The 22,681-nt window shown below is 45.7% G+C and overlaps 1 protein-coding gene across 1 annotated transcript in view; it reads right to left on the bottom strand.

Moving 5' to 3' along the window:
* Positions 1-22,681, bottom strand: part of pdgfd (platelet derived growth factor d) — a 151,374-nt gene that overhangs the window by 52,932 nt on the left and 75,761 nt on the right. Inside the window, exons 2-3 of the mRNA XM_055896639.1 lie at positions 8,286-8,493; positions 7,621-7,798 (exon numbers count right to left, since the gene is read on the bottom strand). Of these exons, the coding sequence (XP_055752614.1) occupies positions 7,621-7,798; positions 8,286-8,493 (386 nt within the window). The remainder of the gene's footprint in view (positions 1-7,620; positions 7,799-8,285; positions 8,494-22,681) is intronic.

Below are 22,681 nucleotides of genomic sequence, written 5' to 3'. Positions count from 1 at the left end.
TCCTCTCCTCCTCCCTCCATCTTATCTATACAACAGGGAAGAACAAATTAGAGCTGTTAAATGAAGCCTCTCACAGCCCTAGAGGTGGTGGAGGGGTAAGTGTCAGGGTACTGGGAGGCCGATCTAACGGCAGGTTCCCTGTGTGGGTAAGTGTCAGGGTACTGGGAGGCCAATCTAATGGCAGCTTCCCTGTCTGGGTAAGTGTGTGTGTACTGGGAGGCCAATCTAACGGCAGCTTCCCTGTCTGGGTAAGTGTGTGTGTGTACTGGGAGGCCAATCTAATGGCAGCTTCCCTGTCTGGGTAAGTGTGTGTGTGTACTGGGAGGCCAATCTAATGGCAGCTTCCCTGTCTGGGTAAGTGTGTGTGTGTACTGGGAGGCCAATCTAATGGATAGCTTCCCTGTCTGGGTAAGTGTGTGTGTACTGGGAGGCCAATCTAATGGCAGCTTCCCTGTCTGGGTAAGTGTGTGTGTACTGGGAGGCCAATCTAATGGCAGCTTCCCTGTCTGGGTAAGTGTGTGTGTACTGGGATGCCTATCTAATGGCAGCTTCCCTGTCTGGGTAAGTGTGTGTGTGTGTACTGGGAGGCCAATCTAATGGCAGCTTCCCTGTCTGGGTAAGTGTGTGTGTACTGGGAGGCCAATCTAATGGCAGCTTCCCTGTCTGGGTAAGTGTGTGTGTACTGGGAGGCCAATCTAACGTCAGCTTCCCTGTCTGGGTAAGTGTGTGTGTACTGGGAGGCCAATCTAATGGCAGCTTCCCTGTCTGGGAAATGTGTTGGTTTCACACAATCACAACCAAACACGTACACACAGGGTGTAACTGGTGACTCGTTTCAGGAAACTAGGCGTATGTCGCATGTCACTACTTCACAGGAGAGGCACGTCACTACTTCACAGGAGAGGCACGTCACTACTTCACAGGAGAGGCACGTCACTACTTCACAGGAGAGGCACGTCACTACTTCACAGGAGAGGCACGTCACTACTTCACAGGAGAGGCACGTCACTACTTCACAGGAGAGGCACGTCACTACTTCACAGGAGATTAGCACGTCACTACTTCACAGGAGATTAGCACGTCACTACTTCACAGGAGAGGCCGTCACTACTTCACAGGAGAGGCCGTCACTACTTCACAGGAGAGGGCCGTCACTACTTCACAGGAGAGGGCCGTCACTACTTCACAGGAGATTAGCACGTCACTACTTCACAGGAGAGGCAGTCACTACTTCACAGGAGAGGGCCGTCACTACTTCACAGGAGAGGGCCGTCACTACTTCACAGGAGAGGGCCGTCACTACTTCACAGGAGAGGCCGTCACTACTTCACAGGAGAGGCACGTCACTACTTCACAGGAGAGGCACGTCACTACTTCACAGGAGAGGCACGTCACTACTTCACAGGAGAGGGCCGTCACTACTTCACAGGAGAGGGCCGTCACTACTTCACAGGAGAGGGCCGTCACTACTTCACAGGAGAGGCACGTCACTACTTCACAGGAGAGGCACGTCACTACTTCACAGGAGAGGCCGTCACTACTTCACAGGAGAGGCACGTCACTACTTCACAGGAGAGGCACGTCACTACTTCACAGGAGAGGCACGTCACTACTTCACAGGAGAGGCCGTCACTACTTCACAGGAGAGGCACGTCACTACTTCACAGGAGATTAGCACGTCACTACTTCACAGGAGAGGCCGTCACTACTTCACAGGAGAGGCCGTCACTACTTCACAGGAGAGGCCGTCACTACTTCACAGGAGAGGCCGTCACTACTTCACAGGAGAGGGCCGTCACTACTTCACAGGAGATTAGCACGTCACTACTTCACAGGAGAGGCCGTCACTACTTCACAGGAGAGGGCCGTCACTACTTCACAGGAGAGGCACGTCACTACTTCACAGGAGAGGCCGTCACTACTTCACAGGAGAGGCACGTCACTACTTCACAGGAGAGGCACGTCACTACTTCACAGGAGAGGCACGTCACTACTTCACAGGAGAGGCCGTCACTACTTCACAGGAGAGGCCGTCACTACTTCACAGGAGAGGGCCGTCACTACTTCACAGGAGAGGCCGTCACTACTTCACAGGAGATTAGCACGTCACTACTTCACAGGAGAGGCCGTCACTACTTCACAGGAGAGGCACGTCACTACTTCACAGGAGAGGCACGTCACTACTTCACAGGAGAGGCCGTCACTACTTCACAGGAGAGGCACGTCACTACTTCACAGGAGAGGCACGTCACTACTTCACAGGAGAGGCCGTCACTACTTCACAGGAGAGGCACGTCACTACTTCACAGGAGAGGCCGTCACTACTTCACAGGAGATTAGCACGTCACTACTTCACAGGAGAGGCCGTCACTACTTCACAGGAGAGGCACGTCACTACTTCACAGGAGAGGCCGTCACTACTTCACAGGAGAGGCACGTCACTACTTCACAGGAGAGGCACGTCACTACTTCACAGGAGAGGCACGTCACTACTTCACAGGAGAGGGCCGTCACTACTTCACAGGAGAGGCACGTCACTACTTCACAGGAGAGGCCGTCACTACTTCACAGGAGAGGCCGTCACTACTTCACAGGAGAGGCACGTCACTATTTCACAGGAGAGGCACGTCACTACTTCACAGGAGAGGCACGTCACTACTTCACAGGAGAGGCCGTCACTACTTCACAGGAGAGGCACGTCACTACTTCACAGGAGATTAGCACGTCACTACTTCACAGGAGAGGCCGTCACTACTTCACAGGAGAGGCCGTCACTACTTCACAGGAGAGGGCCGTCACTACTTCACAGGAGATTAGCACGTCACTACTTCACAGGAGAGGCCGTCACTACTTCACAGGAGAGGCCGTCACTACTTCACAGGAGAGGGCCGTCACTACTTCACAGGAGAGGCACGTCACTACTTCACAGGAGAGGCCGTCACTACTTCACAGGAGAGGCACGTCACTACTTCACAGGAGAGGCACGTCACTACTTCACAGGAGAGGCACGTCACTACTTCACAGGAGAGGCACGTCACTACTTCACAGGAGAGGCACGTCACTACTTCACAGGAGAGGGCCGTCACTACTTCACAGGAGAGGCCGTCACTACTTCACAGGAGATTAGCACGTCACTACTTCACAGGAGAGGCCGTCACTACTTCACAGGAGAGGGCCGTCACTACTTCACAGGAGAGGCACGTCACTACTTCACAGGAGAGGCACGTCACTACTTCACAGGAGAGGCACGTCACTACTTCACAGGAGAGGCACGTCACTACTTCACAGGAGAGGCACGTCACTACTTCACAGGAGAGGCACGTCACTACTTCACAGGAGAGGCACGTCACTACTTCACAGGAGAGGCACGTCACTACTTCACAGGAGAGGCACGTCACTACTTCACAGGAGATTAGCACGTCACTACTTCACAGGAGAGGCCGTCACTACTTCACAGGAGAGGCCGTCACTACTTCACAGGAGAGGCACGTCACTACTTCACAGGAGAGGCACGTCACTACTTCACAGGAGAGGCCGTCACTACTTCACAGGAGAGGGCCGTCACTACTTCACAGGAGAGGGCCGTCACTACTTCACAGGAGAGGGCCGTCACTACTTCACAGGAGAGGGCCGTCACTACTTCACAGGAGAGGGCCGTCACTACTTCACAGGAGAGGGCCGTCACTACTTCACAGGAGAGGGCCGTCACTACTTCACAGGAGAGGGCCGTCACTACTTCACAGGAGAGGGCCGTCACTACTTCACAGGAGAGGGCCGTCACTACTTCACAGGAGAGGGCCGTCACTACTTCACAGGAGAGGGCCGTCACTACTTCACAGGAGAGGGCCGTCACTACTTCACAGGAGAGGGCCGTCACTACTTCACAGGAGAGGGCCGTCACTACTTCACAGGAGAGGCACGTCACTACTTCACAGGAGAGGCACGTCACTACTTCACAGGAGAGGCCGTCACTACTTCACAGGAGAGGGCCGTCACTACTTCACAGGAGAGGGCCGTCACTACTTCACAGGAGAGGGCCGTCACTACTTCACAGGAGAGGGCCGTCACTACTTCACAGGAGAGGGCCGTCACTACTTCACAGGAGAGGGCCGTCACTACTTCACAGGAGAGGGCCGTCACTACTTCACAGGAGAGGGCCGTCACTACTTCACAGGAGAGGGCCGTCACTACTTCACAGGAGAGGCACGTCACTACTTCACAGGAGAGGCACGTCACTACTTCACAGGAGAGGCACGTCACTACTTCACAGGAGAGGCCGTCACTACTTCACAGGAGAGGCACGTCACTACTTCACAGGAGAGGCCGTCACTACTTCACAGGAGAGGCACGTCACTACTTCACAGGAGAGGCACGTCACTACTTCACAGGAGAGGCACGTCACTACTTCACAGGAGAGGGCCGTCACTACTTCACAGGAGAGGCACGTCACTACTTCACAGGAGAGGCACGTCACTACTTCACAGGAGAGGCCGTCACTACTTCACAGGAAAGGCCGTCACTACTTCACAGGAGAGGCACGTCCCTATTTCACAGGAGAGGCACGTCACTACTTCACAGGAGAGGCACGTCACTACTTCACAGGAGAGGCCGTCACTACTTCACAGGAGAGGCACGTCACTACTTCACAGGAGATTAGCACGTCACTACTTCACAGGAGAGGCCGTCACTACTTCACAGGAGAGGCCGTCACTACTTCACAGGAGAGGCCGTCACTACTTCACAGGAGAGGCCGTCACTACTTCACAGGAGAGGCCGTCACTACTTCACAGGAGAGGGCCGTCACTACTTCACAGGAGATTAGCACGTCACTACTTCACAGGAGAGGCCGTCACTACTTCACAGGAGAGGCCGTCACTACTTCACAGGAGAGGCACGTCACTACTTCACAGGAGAGGCCGTCACTACTTCACAGGAGAGGCACGTCACTACTTCACAGGAGAGGCACGTCACTACTTCACAGGAGAGGCACGTCACTACTTCACAGGAGAGGCACGTCACTACTTCACAGGAGAGGGCCGTCACTACTTCACAGGAGAGGCCGTCACTACTTCACAGGAGAGGCCGTCACTACTTCACAGGAGATTAGCACGTCACTACTTCACAGGAGAGGCCGTCACTACTTCACAGGAGAGGGCCGTCACTACTTCACAGGAGAGGCACGTCACTACTTCACAGGAGAGGCACGTCACTACTTCACAGGAGAGGCACGTCACTACTTCACAGGAGAGGCACGTCACTACTTCACAGGAGAGGCACGTCACTACTTCACAGGAGAGGCACGTCACTACTTCACAGGAGAGGCACGTCACTACTTCACAGGAGAGGCACGTCACTACTTCACAGGAGAGGCACGTCACTACTTCACAGGAGATTAGCACGTCACTACTTCACAGGAGAGGCCGTCACTACTTCACAGGAGAGGCACGTCACTACTTCACAGGAGAGGCCGTCACTACTTCACAGGAGAGGGCCGTCACTACTTCACAGGAGAGGGCCGTCACTACTTCACAGGAGAGGGCCGTCACTACTTCACAGGAGAGGGCCGTCACTACTTCACAGGAGAGGGCCGTCACTACTTCACAGGAGAGGGCCGTCACTACTTCACAGGAGAGGGCCGTCACTACTTCACAGGAGAGGGCCGTCACTACTTCACAGGAGAGGGCCGTCACTACTTCACAGGAGAGGGCCGTCACTACTTCACAGGAGAGGGCCGTCACTACTTCACAGGAGAGGCACGTCACTACTTCACAGGAGAGGCACGTCACTACTTCACAGGAGAGGCACGTCACTACTTCACAGGAGAGGCACGTCACTACTTCACAGGAGAGGCCGTCACTACTTCACAGGAGAGGGCCGTCACTACTTCACAGGAGAGGGCCGTCACTACTTCACAGGAGAGGGCCGTCACTACTTCACAGGAGAGGGCCGTCACTACTTCACAGGAGAGGGCCGTCACTACTTCACAGGAGAGGGCCGTCACTACTTCACAGGAGAGGGCCGTCACTACTTCACAGGAGAGGGCCGTCACTACTTCACAGGAGAGGGCCGTCACTACTTCACAGGAGAGGGCCGTCACTACTTCACAGGAGAGGGCCGTCACTACTTCACAGGAGAGGCACGTCACTACTTCACAGGAGAGGCACGTCACTACTTCACAGGAGAGGCACGTCACTACTTCACAGGAGAGGCACGTCACTACTTCACAGGAGAGGCACGTCACTACTTCACAGGAGAGGCACGTCACTACTTCACAGGAGAGGCACGTCACTACTTCACAGGAGAGGCACGTCACTACTTCACAGGAGAGGGCCGTCACTACTTCACAGGAGAGGCACGTCACTACTTCACAGGAGAGGCACGTCACTACTTCACAGGAGAGGCACGTCACTACTTCACAGGAGAGGCACGTCACTACTTCACAGGAGAGGGCCGTCACTACTTCACAGGAGAGGGCCGTCACTACTTCACAGGAGAGGGCCGTCACTACTTCACAGGAGAGGGCCGTCACTACTTCACAGGAGAGGGCCGTCACTACTTCACAGGAGAGGGCCGTCACTACTTCACACTACTTCTGCCCCATCTTCAAACTAATGGTAACCATGGCATCCGTGACAGAGAGGGAGAAGCGTTCATCCATGTATACGAGTAAGAGACTCAACCTACCTACATTTTCAGATATTATACATTTCTAATTTTGGCAGAAAGTTGTTTTCATTGCAATTTAAAGCGTACTGTTAGCTAGCTAGCTAATGTTAGCTAGCTAACGTTAGATGTATGATCTGTGTAGTAATATTATCCGTATCTCAGAAAGCCATTTGTATTGCTAGTTATAGCCTAATGTTAACCTTAGTGTATAATATACCATTTTCTAGCTCGGAGTCTCTACCTTTATCCAATGTAAAAAAAAAAAAAAAAACACTATTTCAGGTTTTTGCTACATAGGACCGAATCCAGGACACACACAGTATTCAGCTACACACAAGGGCAGAGGGATGAAAAAGAACATGGACGAAGACGACAAGACACTGTGGAGCAAGAATAATAACTGCCATAGACTGTATATGCCTACCTCTCCAGGAGTGAGAGTGACACTTCTAGAATCTTTCAGAATGGAGAGGAGTGTAGAGTGGTATGGCATAATGTGTGTTTATAGTGAAATGCTTTAGAGGGTGGAATAAAAACCTGTCTCTTTCGTGGTCATAACGTGTCTGAAAGCCAAGGGAACATCTACACATCTAAATCCTCCTCCACTATTCAACTACTGATGTTGTGACGTAGCTAATCTTCTGATCCAGACTGGGCTTTTTAAAGAGCACATCCTCAGCCTCTCCACCTCTCCCTCCTCTTTTGTCAAATTAGACGTCTTACAGAGGAAACAGACGTTAATGGGTTTAGTCGTCTCTTAATTCCGACAGCTAGTTACCTCAGGGAAGGATTTTGTTAGCACCGTACTTGAACCCTCTGTCATACAGACTACATTAGACTGTCATAAGGATGGCATAAGAGATTCATTGGCAGTTATAATACCAGCCTTAGGTCTTTACGTTTCAGCACCAACTTTGTGGAATGAGATGCAATCACATCCCGATGTTCACTCACCAGTAGAGAGTAGTTGAGTTTGAAGCCAGGCTTGGCCACGAAGAAGTCATCTGACTTGAAGGTGACTTTGAGGGTGTTGGTTTTGGAGGTGAGGCGAGGGGGGACTCTCTGACCACACCATCTCCCCCAGATAACGGTACTGGTCTCTGAGATGTCCTCCACCTCCACAAAGTCATACCTGGGAGGGAAGTGGGAGAGAAGAGGGTCACTAACCTCTCAATCAATGGATTTCATTATTCAATCAATTAATCATCACTGTTCACTAGAAAAGGGTTAATTGTTGAAGAGCCAATGCCAAAAGTCACCTCCCTCTCCCTATTTTTCTCTTTATCTTTCACTTTCCTAATTTCTCTGTTTCTCTCTCTTGTCTAAAGTGCTTACGAAGACAGCTGCCTTTGGTTTGGGGATTAAAAGTAAATTCTCTCTTCTCACCCTCAAGGACATATTCTTCATTACTGCAAAGGCGGCAACCTTCATCCATCCCTCCCTCCCTCCCTCTTTCATCCATTCCTCCTTTCTTTAGACTCTGTAGATGTCGATACCCCCATCAGAGGGATGCCAGCCTTCTCCCTCTCCCTTTTCATCCGTTACAAACTCAGCCAACTTTCTCTCTCCTTGGCGCTTCAATCTTTCTCTACCTCTCTATCCTCTCCTCTCTCTCTCACCTGCAGACTTCGTTCTCTGGTTCCTCCAGCGCAAAGTGGGAGTCAAACTCCAGGACGATGCGGGTGTTGTGGGGCGACAGTAGTTTCCATGACAACTGCAGGTTCCGGGGGTAGGCGTTCGGGAAGCGGGGGCTCTGGATGGCTCCCCCAGCTGAAGTTACCGTGACGACCTCTTCTTTCCGGTACAAGTCTGTAAGGTGATTGCTGTCTGTTAGCAGTTACAACTGGTATAGGTTAGTGAATTTACTCTCTGGGATACAACAAACACACAGGGACTCAGAGAGAGTTACAGAGAGATAAAGACAGAGAGTTAGAGATGGAGACAGACAGAGAGTTAGAGATGGAGACAGACAGAGGTAGGAAGGCAGAGGCAGGAAGGCAGAGGTAGGAAGGCAGAGGTAGGAAGGCAGAGGTAGGAAGGCAGAGGCAGGAAGGCAGAGGCAGGAAGGCAGAGGTAGGAAGGCAGAGGTAGGAAGGCAGAGGCAGGAAGGCAGAGGTAGGAAGGCAGAGGTAGGAAGGCAGAGGCAGGAAGGCAGAGGCAGGAAGGCAGAGGTAGGAAGGCAGAGGCAGGAAGGCAGAGGCAGGAAGGCAGAGGTAGGAAGGCAGAGGCAGGAAGGCAGAGGTAGGAAGGCAGAGGCAGGAAGGCAGAGGCAGGAAGGCAGAGGTAGGAAGGCAGAGGCAGGAAGGCAGAGGCAGGCAGGCAGGCAGGCAGGCAGGCAGACAGGCAGGCAGGCAGGCAGACAGACAGACAGGCAGACAGACAGGCAGACAGGCAGGCAGGCAGACAGACAGACAGACAGGCAGACAGACAGGCAGGCAGGCAGGCAGGCAGAGAGGCAGGCAGACAGAGAGGCAGGCAGACAGAGAGGCAGGCAGACAGAGATACAGACAGACAGAGAGACAGTGAGCTAGAGACAAAGTTAGAAAGAGATACAGACAGAAAGAGACAGTGAGCTAGAGACAAAGTTAGAAAGAGATACAGACAGAAAGAGACAGTGAGCTAGAGACAAAGTTAGAAAGAGATACAGACAGAAAGAGACAGTGAGCTAGAGACAAAGTTAGAAAGAGATACAGACAGAAAGAGACAGTGAGCTAGAGACAAAGTTAGAAAGAGATACAGACAGAAAGAGACAGTGAGCTAGAGACAAAGTTAGAAAGAGATACAGACAGAAAGAGACAGTGAGCTAGAGACAAAGTTAGAAAGAGATACAGACAGAAAGAGACAGTGAGCTAGAGACAAAGTTAGAAAGAGATACAGACAGAAAGAGACAGTGAGCTAGAGACAAAGTTAGAAAGAGATACAGACAGAAAGAGACAGTGAGCTAGAGACAAAGTTAGAAAGAGATACAGACAGAAAGAGACAGTGAGCTAGAGACAAAGTTAGAAAGAGATACAGACAGAAAGAGACAGTGAGCTAGAGACAAAGTTAGAAAGAGAGACAGACAGACAGACAGACAGACAGACAGACAAGACAGACAAGACAGACAAGACAGGCAAGACAGGCAAGACAGGCAAGACAGGCAAGACTTGGAGAAACAAAATCAACAGTAAACTAAACTATTCCAATAAATACAGTTCCTATTCCTAAATATTCATCCTAATGCTCTGTGACTGAATCCCAGGACATTAAATCATATTCATCCTGATGCTCTGTGACTGAATCCCAGGACATTAAATCATATTCATCCTAATGCTCTGTGACTGAATCCCAGGACATGAATCATATTCATCCTGATGCTCTGTGACTGAATCCCAGGACATTAAATCATATTCATCCTGATGCTCTGTGACTGAATCCCAGGACATTAAATCATATTCATCCTGATGCTCTGTGACTGAATCCCAGGACATGAATCATATTCATCCTGATGCTCTGTGACTGAATCCCAGGACATTAAATCATATTCATCCTGATGCTCTGTGACTGAATCCCAGGACATTAAATCATATTCATCCTAATGCTCTGTGACTGAATCCCAGGACATGAATCATATTCATCCTGATGCTCTGTGACTGAATCCCAGGACATTAAATCATATTCATCCTGATGCTCTGTGACTGAATCCCAGGACATTAAATCATATTCATCCTGATGCTCTGTGACTGAATCCCAGGACATGAATCATATTCATCCTGATGCTCTGTGACTGAATCCCAGGACATTAAATCATATTCATCCTGATGCTCTGTGACTGAATCCCAGGACATTAAATCATATTCATCCTGATGCTCTGTGACTGAATCCCAGGACATGAATCATATTCATCCTGATGCTCTGTGACTGAATCCCAGGACATGAATCATATTCATCCTGATGCTCTGTGACTGAATCCCAGGACATGAATCATATTCATCCTAATGCTCTGTGACTGAATCCCAGGACATTAATCATATTCATCCTGATGCTCTGTGACTGAATCCCAGGACATGAATCATATTCATCCTGATGCTCTGTGGCTGAATCCCAGGACATTAAATCATATTCATCCTGATGCTCTGTGACTGAATCCCAGAACATTAAATCATATTCATCCTGATGCTCTGTGACTGAATCCCAGGACATTAATCCATCTCTCTACCTCTCTCACACAGTGGAAGTAGTTATTATGACTCATACAGGGGCACAGGGTTAGTGAGGGGCGTCAAATGAGGGAAGACTGAATATCTGCTCGACCACACATGATCGCTAACAACTATCAACCACCAGAAGTGTGTTTCTGTAGAAACACACTTCTCTCCCCCTCCCTCCCATTTCTCCCTCCCTCATGTCTCTCTCCCTAGCGAGTGAATTGATGTACTGTAGCGCCTGTATCCATAGTGATGTTAATTACGCTATGTGCGTACAAAGAGCACAGAAAGAGGAGGAGAGCACTGATGCATGGAGTGGCCAATCCAACTCTAAAATTAAACCATTTACATATAAAGTACAAGTTACATCATCAATGGCCTTAAACCCAATTCATCCAAGGATACAGTCAGTATGGCCCTGTCTGTCTGTCTCTCTGTCTCTCTCGGTAGTGTGTACACTAAACCCTTTCATCCTCTACCATACACAGCTGTACTATATGATCATTAGTACCACCTGATCCAGTAAAGGCAACATTAGAAATGGAAAAACATGAGCCTCGTGACCTTTTCAGACTAATGGAAGCTGACCTCTTGCTGTGTTTCTGACAGTTTTAATACACAGTGGGTTAGAGCTGGAGAAAGAGAAAGAAAGAAATAAATGACTTCTCTGCTCTGTAAGGCATGCTGCTGTGGCAGCAGAGAAGCGAGTGATTGTGCAGGGGAGGAATGGAGCGAGGGAGAGAGCAGAGAGAGAATAAGTGAATATGAGAGGTGGCAGAGTGAGTCTGGGGGTTCCCACAGAGCAAGCAGAGAGAGGACAAAGAGCCAGCAGAAAGAGGACAAAGAGCCAGCAGAAAGAGGACAAAGAGCCAGCAGAAAGAGGACAAAGAGCCAGCAGAAAGAGGACAAAGAGCCAGCAGAAAGAGGACAAAGAGCCAGCAGAAAGAGGACAATGTGAACAGCAGGAATGTTTCTAAATAGGGGTGTGGACATTTAAACAAAATTGGGATTGTTAACTTTTAGAGTGAATGCAAGGCGCTGATACACACATAACATGGCCTACTGCTCCGGCCCCTCAGGACCAATCCCCCGTGACCTCATTGGCTGATGGTTCCTGACGCGTAAGCACCTTCACGACTGAACGGACATCCCAGCTGATTAACAGAGTGGAACAATGCCGTTAGACACTCTCACCAGCCAGATCACTCAAGATTGACTTGGACGTCGGGAAATGCCTTAAACTGTCCACTAGGGGCAACAGTGAGCCCTATTACCAGAGTTTTTAAATCCAGATGTGCAACATTGCGAGACTTCCGGGAATGCTTCCGAAACAGACCAAGTAGACCAGGCCGGGGCTTCGAGAAGTCAATGAGAGAAGTGAAGAATTCTTAGTTGTTCATTTTTTTTTAATCTAAAAGGAACAACCTAGATTGGAGCCAATGTCTTAAGTTGTTAAAAATGTTATTATTCTAACTCCAATCTTGTGAAAGTGACAAACCGATACATTTTTTATTTTTGTAAAAAAAAAACGTTATACAGAAGGAGTGCCTTTGATTTGAAGGCCTGCACATGTGCAGTTAGGCGCGAGATGACCATTAGACCCAATGACGTGTTTCTGAGCATGTGACTGGCTATCCAATGTCGCCATGAGATTGGCTACAAGCGTGATCGGTGATTTCTATTGGAGAAGCAGTTCCTGCCTATCTTCATACTGTACTGTTTTTGAAATGACCATCAAGCAGGCTTGGGAATTACTAGGGCGTTGTGGACGGGACTGACGGATGGGAGTAATCCCATGACTCAGGATCCGAAGGTCACGTGTTCAATCCCAGTTTGTTCAATCCCAGTTTACACACTCATTGTACAGATTCTTTCCCAAAACCTTAGCCATTCGGAATTATGTAGAGCAGGAAGAGCAACCCATGGTGTCAAAAACACTTTGAAATTTGACGTTTGAAGAACTTCAAAATCTGAAGTCGAATTGGTAAAAACGGGAGATCTCACTGCTTTCACAACAAATGTTACTGCTAAATGACATGCATGACAAGATGAAAAGACAGGAGGGAGGAAGGGATGGGGGAGGAGGGCAGGAAAGAGAATAAAACGAGAGAGGAGAGGGAGACATCTCATCCTGTCTCAGCTGTGTTTGCTAAACTCATAACCCAGGGGTGTAGGCCCAAACCTCATTATGCATGCTGCAACTCTCCACTAAAACCACATACACCTCAGAAAATAGAGCTCAGTCAGCCCAGCAGGTCACGCAGTCCCTGTGTGTGCGTGTGCGTGCGTGCGTGTGTGTGTGTGTGCGTTTGCCGATAGGCCTAATCGCTGTCTTTTTTTGTTTTGTTCAGGAGATGAAAAAAATTAAAAATCTCATTGCAAAATAATGTTTTTTTAGCCTATGCGTTAAAGGGGATACCAGTTGATGGAAATACATTCGACTGGTCCAGCTTATCGGTTTATAGGTTAATTACATAATTTAGTGGAATTAAATTGGTTATAGGTTAATTTGCATAATTTGGTGGAATTAAATTGGTTATAGGTTAATGTGCATAATTTGGTGGAATTAAATTGGCGCTCGTGTACAGTATAGTCGTTGTGGATCTTATTTATCACGCGCCTACAGATACAGAGCCTTTGAGCGGAAAATATGTCAGCATATCAAACAGCAAATGCATAGTCAACTGAAGACAGGCTCCATCAGCGCGTCACACACCACTTTGCAATGAGCTGGAGGCAGTATACATTTTCAAAACATATACTTAATTGCCTAGCCAAAATCAGACCGTGGAGGCAATTATTTTATACTGTATCAACTTTATTTCATTGTCTAGTAGCCAAAGGCACAATCCTAGTGATATTAGCAACCCATGCTAGTTGTTTCATATTACATCTCCCCTCTTTCTAAATTTCGAACGGATATTTTCATCTCTGTCACATGAAATCACTGGCATGAGGTGCGCTTTTGACAACACTGTTTTCACACTATTTGGACGAACATTCCCACGCAGCCTAGGCTCTACTGCCTTGTGAGCATTGTTGCGTTTATAACGTGAATAAATAACAGTTAAACAACATTCTAAGCTAAACTTGCTGATCTGATGCAACAGCCTCAAGGCTTTTCATTTTTTGGGGGGGATGTAGCCCAGGCCGACTGGTTGTATGGATTTGGGATCAACTGTATCATCCCACCACTGTCCCAGAGTCTGTTTGGAACGGGCTATTTCTTTCTCACACAGAATGTCAAGCTGACCAATAGAATAGGTACACATTTCTACTATGGGGGATAGTAGATTGACATAGGCTAATAATTTTACTTGTTGCATCCTCGACGTGGATATTGTGTTAATATGAATTACCATTATGTAAATGTGATTTCTGTGTTTCTGAGCACTGTGGATGGACGCACTAATCAGGTTGTGCACCCAATGCATATGGGTCTGGAGAATTTCTCAAATTGTCCAGTAAATTAAAATGCTGCCGGTAAAATGTCCAGCACCACATTTTCCTAAAACTCTGGTATGTGTGTGTTTGCGTGTCTCTGTTTGTTCGGTATTCGCATGTGTATCTGCGCTCGTTCACCATGTATGTGAAATAATGTACAAAATATTTAATACACTATGAATAACAAAACAGCGTTGTCTTCAGAGCCATAGAGATTTAGTACATATAAAGGTTGTACAAACTGTCTAAAAGGCATGGTCTCAATATATCTGATATAATCACACAGAGTAGGCTGAGTCACAATGCTCCAATTAGACACACATCACACTTCATTAAAACAGATTTGACTTCCGACACTTATACAACCCTCACATTATGTAGGTTTGTGCGTGTTTGTGTGCGTGCATGCTTACGCGCGCGTGTGTGTGTGTGTGTGTATAGTGTTGCTGAACCTGATCGTCACACCTACCAGCAGCAGGGTGTAATGTTCTATCAGCTTCCTGGAATCTATTTCTGCAGCGAGTGACGATCACACCAACACAACACCGTCAGCAGGACAATTATACTGCATTAAAACAGTGACAGACAGCTTGTGTGTGTGCGCGTGTGTGCATGACATACAGTGAAGTTAAAATAATTTAGGACAGCAGTGGAGGCTACTCAGAAGAGGGCCATCCTTCTCAGTGAATTTCATAAAAATAAAAAGTGAAACATTAAAAAAAGTTCTAAAAATATGCTATACTAAATATATTCATGTCACCAAATAATTAATTTGCAATGAAGGTCCAGAGTAGCCTCAACAGCACTCAAGTTTCTGTCCTTCCCTGGGTACAGTACATTGACTTCAATACAAAACCTAGGAGAATAATGGTTCTCACCCCTTTCATAGACTTACACAGTAATTATGACAACTTCAGGAGGACGTCCTCCAACCTATCAGAGGTCTTGCAGCATGAACTGATATATTTGTCCACCCAATCAAAGGATCAGAGAATGAACTTAGTACTGAAAGCATAAGCTACAGATAGCTTGAACTGCAGTGCATAAAGTGTGGTGAGTAGTTGACTCAAAGAGAGAAAGACAGTAGTTGAACAGTTTCGAACAAATACATTTCTTCAAAAATGAAGGAGAAGTGAGAGAGAGTTACAGTTGAAGTCAGAAGTTTACATAGACCATAGCCAAATACATTTAAACTTAGTTTTTCACAATTCCTGACATTAAATCCTAGTAGAAATTCCCTGTCTTAGGTCAGTTAGGATCACCACTTTATGTTAAGAATGTGAAATGTCAGAATAATAGTAGAGATAATTATTTATTTCAGCTTTTATTTCTTTCATCACATTCCCAGTGGGTCAGAAGATCACACACTCAATTAATATTTGGTAGCATTGCATTTAAATTGTTTAACCTGTTTGGGCTGCAGGGGCAGTATTGAGTAGCCAGATAAAAGGTGCCCATTTCAAACGGCCTCGTACTCAATTCTTGCTCGTACAATATGCATATTATTATTACTATTGGATAGAAAACACTCTCTAGTTTCTAAAACCGTTTGAATTATATCTGTTAGTGAAACAGAACTCATTCTGCAGCAAACTTCCTGACAGTGGATAGTCTGAAATTGAGGCTGTTCCAGGGGCTGCCTATTAAATCCCTTGTTATTTATTAGTTTATATGCACTTCATACGTCTTCCACTAGATGTCGACAAGGAGTGAGAGAAGAAATTGACTGTGTAACTTGATCTGGACTCGAATTACAGCTCATGGAATGACGTGTCCTCCATTTCCTGTTTTCAGGAAGGCGCGAAGAGAGAAATGGATTTGCCTTCTGTTTAGCTGTCGTTATAGGCGACTACTATCTCCGGCTTTGATTTTATTTGATACATGTGACCATATCATCGTAAAGTATGTTTTTCAATATAGTTTAATCAGATTATTGAAAATTTTTCGGGAGTTTTGCCGTGTTCCGTTCTCTGACTTTGTTGACGATGGAGCGATTCGTACCACTTGGCTAGTGCGCTTGCTAAATCGAGAGGGAAAGTGGCCGTTCTAAATCCAAACAACGACTGTTCTGGACAAAGGACCCCTTGTCCAACATTCTGATGAAAGATCAGCAAAAGTAAGAAACATTTTATGATGCTATTTCATATATCTGTCGTGCATGTGAACTAGTCGTCGGCGCCCAACGTTTGGGTACTCTAGCTATACCGAAGTGGATGTCGTAATGAAGTATTTTTTAGAATTCTAACACTGCGATTGCATTAAGAACTAATGGATCTATCATTTCCTATACAACATGTATTTTTTAGTTACGTTTATGAATAGCTATTTGGTCAGAATGTGTGTGTCATAAAAAGTGTCCGAAAAAAATCCGGACGTTGTGGGACAAAATAGCTACGTTAGCAGAATGTATAACCACTGATTTCAGCTCTAAATATGCACATTTTCGAATAAAACATAAGTGTATGTATAACCTGATGTTATAGGACTGTCATCTGATGAAGAATATCAAGGTTAGTCAATTTTTATATGTTTTGCTTGTTTGTTACAATCGCTAACCTTTTGCTACTGGGAAATGGCTTGTCTTTCTGGCTATTGTGGTAAGCTAATATAACGCTATATTATGTTTTCGCTGTAAAACACTTGATAAATCGGAAATATTGGCTGGAATCACAAGATGCCTGTCTTTCATTTGCTGTACACTATGTATTTTTCAGAAATGTTTTATGATGAGTAATTAGGTATTTGACATTGGTGTCTGTAATTATTATGGCTGCTTTTGGTGCAATTTCTGATTGTAGCTGCAATGTAAACTATGATTTATACCTGAAATATGCACATTTTTCGAACAAAACATAGATTTATTGAATAACATGTTATAAGACTGTCATCTGATGAAGTTGTTTGTTGGTTAGTTTGGTTGGTTCTTGGTTAGTTAGGTTGGCTTTGCGCATGCTACCTGTGCTGTGAAAAATGTCTGTGCTTTTTGTATTTGGTGGTGAGCTAACATAAATATACGTGCTGTTTTCGCTGTTTTCGACGCAATCGCAACCACACTGCACACTGCCCTAACCCATCTGGACAAGAGGAATACCTATGTGAGAATGCTGTTCATTGACTACAGCTCAGCATTTAACGCCATAGTACCCTCCAAACTCGACATCAAGCTCGAGACCCTGGGTCTCGACCCCGCCCTGTGCAACTGGGTACTGGACTTCCTGACGGGCCGCCTCCAGGTGGTGAGGGTAGGTAACAACATCTCCACTTCACTTCGCTGATCCTCAACACTGGGGCCCCACAAGGGTGCGTTCTGAGCCCTCTCCTGTCCACCCATGACTGCGTGGCCATGCACGCCTCCAACTCAATCATCAAGTTTGCAGACGACACTACAGTGGTGGGCTTGATTACCAACAACGACGAGACGGTCTACAGGGAGGAGGTGAGGGCCCTCGGAGTGTGGTGTCAGGAAAATAACCTCACACTCAACGTCAACAAAACAAAGGAGATGATCGTGGACTTCAGGAAACAGCAGAGGGAGCACCCCCCTATCCACATCGACGGGACAGTAGTAGAGAGGGTAGTAAGTTAAGTTCCTCGGCGTACACATCACGGACAAACTGAATTGGTCCACCCACACAGACAGCGTTGTGAAGAAGGCGCAACAACACCTCTTCAACCTCAGGAGGCTGAAGAAATTTGTCTTGTCACCTAAAGCCCTCACAAACTTTTACAGATGCACAATCGAGAGCATCCTGTCGGGCTGTATCACCGCCTGGTACGGCAACTGCTCTGCCCACAACTGTAAGGCTCTCCAGAGGGTAGTGAGGTCTGCACAACGCATCACCGGGGGCAAACTACCTGCCCTCCAGGACACCTACACCACCCGATGTCACAGGAAGGCCATAAATATCATCAAGGACAACAACCACCCGAGCCACTATCTGTTCACCCCGCTATCATCCAGAAGGCGAGGTCAGTACAGGTGCATCAAAGCTGGGACCGAGAGACTGAAAAACAGCATCTATCTCAAGGCCATCAGACTGTTAAACAGCCATCACTAACATTGAGTGGCTGCTGCCAACATACTGACTCAAATCTCTAACCACTTTAATAATTAAAAATTGGATGTAATAATTGTATCACTAGCCACTTTAAACAATGGCACTTTATATAATGTTTACATACCCTACATTACTCATCTCATATGTATATACTGTACTCTATACCATCTACTGAATCTTGCCTATGCCGTTCTGTACCGTCACTCATTCATATATCTTTATGTACATACTCTTCATTCCTTTACACTTGTGTGTATAAGGTAGCTGTGTGAAATTGTTAGGTTAGATTACTCGTTGGTTATTCCTGCATTGTTGGAACTAGAAGCACAAGCATTTCGCTACACTCGCATTAACATCTGCTAACAATGTGTATGTGACAAATAAAGATTTGATTTGGAGTCAAGGTAAGCTTGTGGTTTTAAGAATTTACATTTTTTAGCCAAAACATGACATCAACTCTGTATTCAAGAGTATGCTGTGTCTCAACCGATGGCAGGCACAACACAAACGCCTCAGATTATGTACAATAGGGTTTAAACCATCATATCTGAACAAAATAAATCTGAGTAAGCATTTTTAGATATTTGACGTTGAAATAATGTACATTTTTATAAATAAAAAATGTTTTTCAATAAATCGTCAAGTAGTTTAAAATAATTGAAAACTCAACAGTTAATCTGTTTCATTGATGAAGACAGATGTCTCATGATGGGGTGGGATATGCAATGACTGAGTACCTCTAGCTCCTAAATGTTTTGCCATTCAGATCCAAAAAGTCACTTTCTGACCACTTCTGCAGATCCATGGGCAAAAATGTATGGAGGGTTTCAAATCAAAATGGTTGCAGTTAGAAAGTGATGGAAATCACATGGAACGACCCTTATACAGTATGTGTATAAAAGTAGTCAACGTTTAGTATTTGGTGAATGATTGGTGAAAATTGATGAGTGAGAAATCTTTCTCCCCCCCAAAATGCTAACCTCCCGTTATTGGTAACGTTGAGAGGATAGCGTGTCTTTGGCGTATGATCTTTGTGCCTCACACTTATCCTTATTAACGATTCATCAGGATTATCCCTAATCACGGTAGTATCCACATTAATGTAGAAATGTTCAGCAACATATTATATTCTAATTTACAATAAAAGTGACTTGTTGCATCCAACAAGTTTGTAGAGTCTCAAGTTTGATATAATCATTGCGTGGAATATGGGACCAAATACTAAACTTGATTACTTTGAAGAGAACTGCCTCCTAGAACCAGCTTATCTGCTTATAAACCACCTATGTGGGTCTGAAACATTCATTCTGGTGTCAAAATTGACTACAAAGTGTAATTTTGATCCAAAAGTCAGTCTCGTCCAAATCAAGATTTATAGATTGGTGAATGAAATGGTGAAAACTGATGAGTGAGAAATTATACCGGGCTACGGTGTTGTGAGCATCACGACGGGTATGGATGGGTTGGGTACGGATCACTTACATGTCCACTTTTGACAACAATGTCCAATTGCCCAGCGACAACAAGGTGTGGCTCACCCCCAGCTGCTATGTGTTGCGGACATGTTGTCAAGTCTGCAATGCATACTCGGCACAGGAGGGGAAATGGCCTTCCAAAAAGTTGGTGCAAACTTCTAATGCATTCAACAATATTGCGCAAGATGGCAAGGAATGGATTAAATACAACAAACATGATGGTTGTGATTGGTGTAGATTGCGAGTAGCTAGTTACCTAGCTAGCTATGATACTGAGATGTTACTAGCTAAATACATAGCCTCTCCCTAATGTGTAATGTTAAAGAGAGTAAGATTTTCTAACGTTGTACCTGACTAGGGCTGTTCCCGACAAAACAAAATCTTGGTCAACAAAGCGTTGTCGTTTCTTTTGACCAATCGACTGGTCAACATTTTAAAACGTGTATTTTTCCCATATTTAAACACACCCTGTGTGTTTTTATAAAAGCAACTATTTGTAGGCTACTGAGCTTGTCTAATGCTTTAAGCACACTGTGAGTAAATAATTAAGACGCACAAATGACTCAAGAGGAAGCCAGAGATCAAGATACCCTAACCAGAAGAAAAATACCTGTTCCCGAACCACCTCTTCCTGCTGCTGCTGGCCTTTGCAGATTCTGCCATTACTAGGCTAATAGGCTACACCTGTGGTAGGCAACCTTTTCCATTTGGAGTGCCAATTTATTTTACCATTTCCACCGATTTGTGTGCCAGTTAGGATTTTCATATGCACATTTTCATGGAACAGTTATTTATTTCATAATAAAGTCGGCTTACCTCAAAATCATTGTCACGTGATTAATACAAGTTATATGTAATTGAAAATTGTACAAATCTAAAAGTAACTTATATTACCATTGTCAACTATGTACAAATAGCCTAAATAAATCCAACAAATAAAAACATTTGAGCCTGCAGGTAGAAAATATCCTGATTAAAATAAATCACCTTGGCTACGCATGGCCTGTCTGCAAGGAACTTGAAACATTGTATCAACCATCAACTTGGTCCAGCCCGAAGCGCTAACAACCTTGCAAAATATTCTGGACCCTCAGAGTCCAGAGACAGGCGTCAATCAAGACGTGCCATAAAACTTGTTATTTTTATTTTTTTTATTTTTTTTTACAACTGCTCGACTAAAAAATTACCGGTCGACTATACCTGACGATAAGGTTTGATGAGAGGATGTAACGATAGCCAGCTTGCTATCAATAATGTTTCAACTCGAACTGGCTAGCTAAGAAGATCCCTGCTAGCTAGCCAATTCATTTAATCTCATACAAAGATATTGAAAACTAACCCGGATTTACAAATTACAGTGTAAGTCGGAAGTTTACCTACACTTAGGATGGAGTCATTAAAACTCGTTTTTCAACCAGTCAACAAATTTATTGTTAACAAACTATAGTTTTGGCAAGTCGGTTAGGATATCTACTTCGTGCATGACACAAGTAATTTTTCCAACAATTGTTTACAGACAGATTATTTCACTGTATCACAATTCCAGTGGATCAGAAGTTTACATGCACTAAGTTGACTGTGCCTTTAAACAGCTTGGAAAATTCCAGAAAATGATGTCATGGCTTTAGATGCTTCTGATAGGCTAATTGACATAATTTGAGTCAATTGGAGGAGTACCTGTGGATGTATTTCAAGGCCTACCTTCAAATGCAGTGCCTCTTTGCTTGACATCATGGGAAAATCAAAAGAAATCCAGACCCAGACCTCAGAAAAAAACGTAGACCTCCACAAGTCTGGTTCATCCTTAGGAGCATTTTCCAAACGCCTGAAGGTACCACGTTCATCTGTATAAACAATAGCATGCAAGTATAAACACCATGGGACCACACAGCCGTCATACCGCTCAGGAAGGAGACGCGTTCTGTCTCTTACAGATGAACGTACTTTGGTGCGAAAAGTGCAAATCAATCCCAGAACAACAGCAAAGGCCCTTGTGAAGATGCTGGAGGAAACAGGTACAAAAGTATTTATATCCACAGTAAACCGAGTCCTATATCGACATAACCTGAAAGGCCGCTCAGCAAGGAAGAAGCCACTGCCATAAAAAAGCCAGACTATGGTGTGCAACTTCACATGGGGACAAAAATCATACTTTTTTGAGAAATGTCCTCCGGTCTGATGAAAAAAAAATAGAACTGTTTGGCCATAATGAACATCGTTATGTTTGGAGGAAAAAGGGGAATGCTTGCAAGCTGAAGAACACCATTTCAACAGTGAAGCATGGGGGTGGCAGCATCATGTTGTGGGGGTGCTTTGCTGCAGTATGGACTGGTGCACTTCACAAAATAGATGCCATCATGAGGTAGGAAAATTATGTGGATATATTGAAGCAACATCTCAAGACATCAGTCAGGAAGTTAAAGCTTGGTCGCAAATGGGTCTTCCAAATGGACAATGACCACAAGCATACTTCCAAAGTTGTGGCAAAATGGCTTAAGGACAACAAAGTCAAGGTATTGGAGTGACCATCACAAAGCCCTGACCTCAATCCTATGTAAAGTTTGTGGGCAAAATTGAAAAAGCGTGTGCAAGCAAGGAGGCCTACAAACCTGACTCAGTTACACCAGCTCTGTCAGGAGGAATGGGACAAAATTCACCCAACTTATTGTGGGAAGCTTGTGGAAGGCTACCTGAAACATTTGAAAATAATAATAATAATAAATAATTTAAAGGCAATGCTACCAAATATTAATTGAGTGTATGTGATCTTCTGACCCACTGGGAATGTGATGAAATAAATAAAAGCTGAAATAAATAATTCTCTACTATTATTCTGACATTTCACATTCTA

Source organism: Salvelinus fontinalis, chromosome 33 (assembly GCF_029448725.1).
Source record: "Salvelinus fontinalis isolate EN_2023a chromosome 33, ASM2944872v1, whole genome shotgun sequence".
Taxonomy (NCBI): Eukaryota; Metazoa; Chordata; class Actinopteri; order Salmoniformes; family Salmonidae; genus Salvelinus; species Salvelinus fontinalis.
The sequence above is the reverse complement of the archived record's forward strand: the minus strand, read 5'-3'. Positions and strand labels throughout refer to the sequence as shown.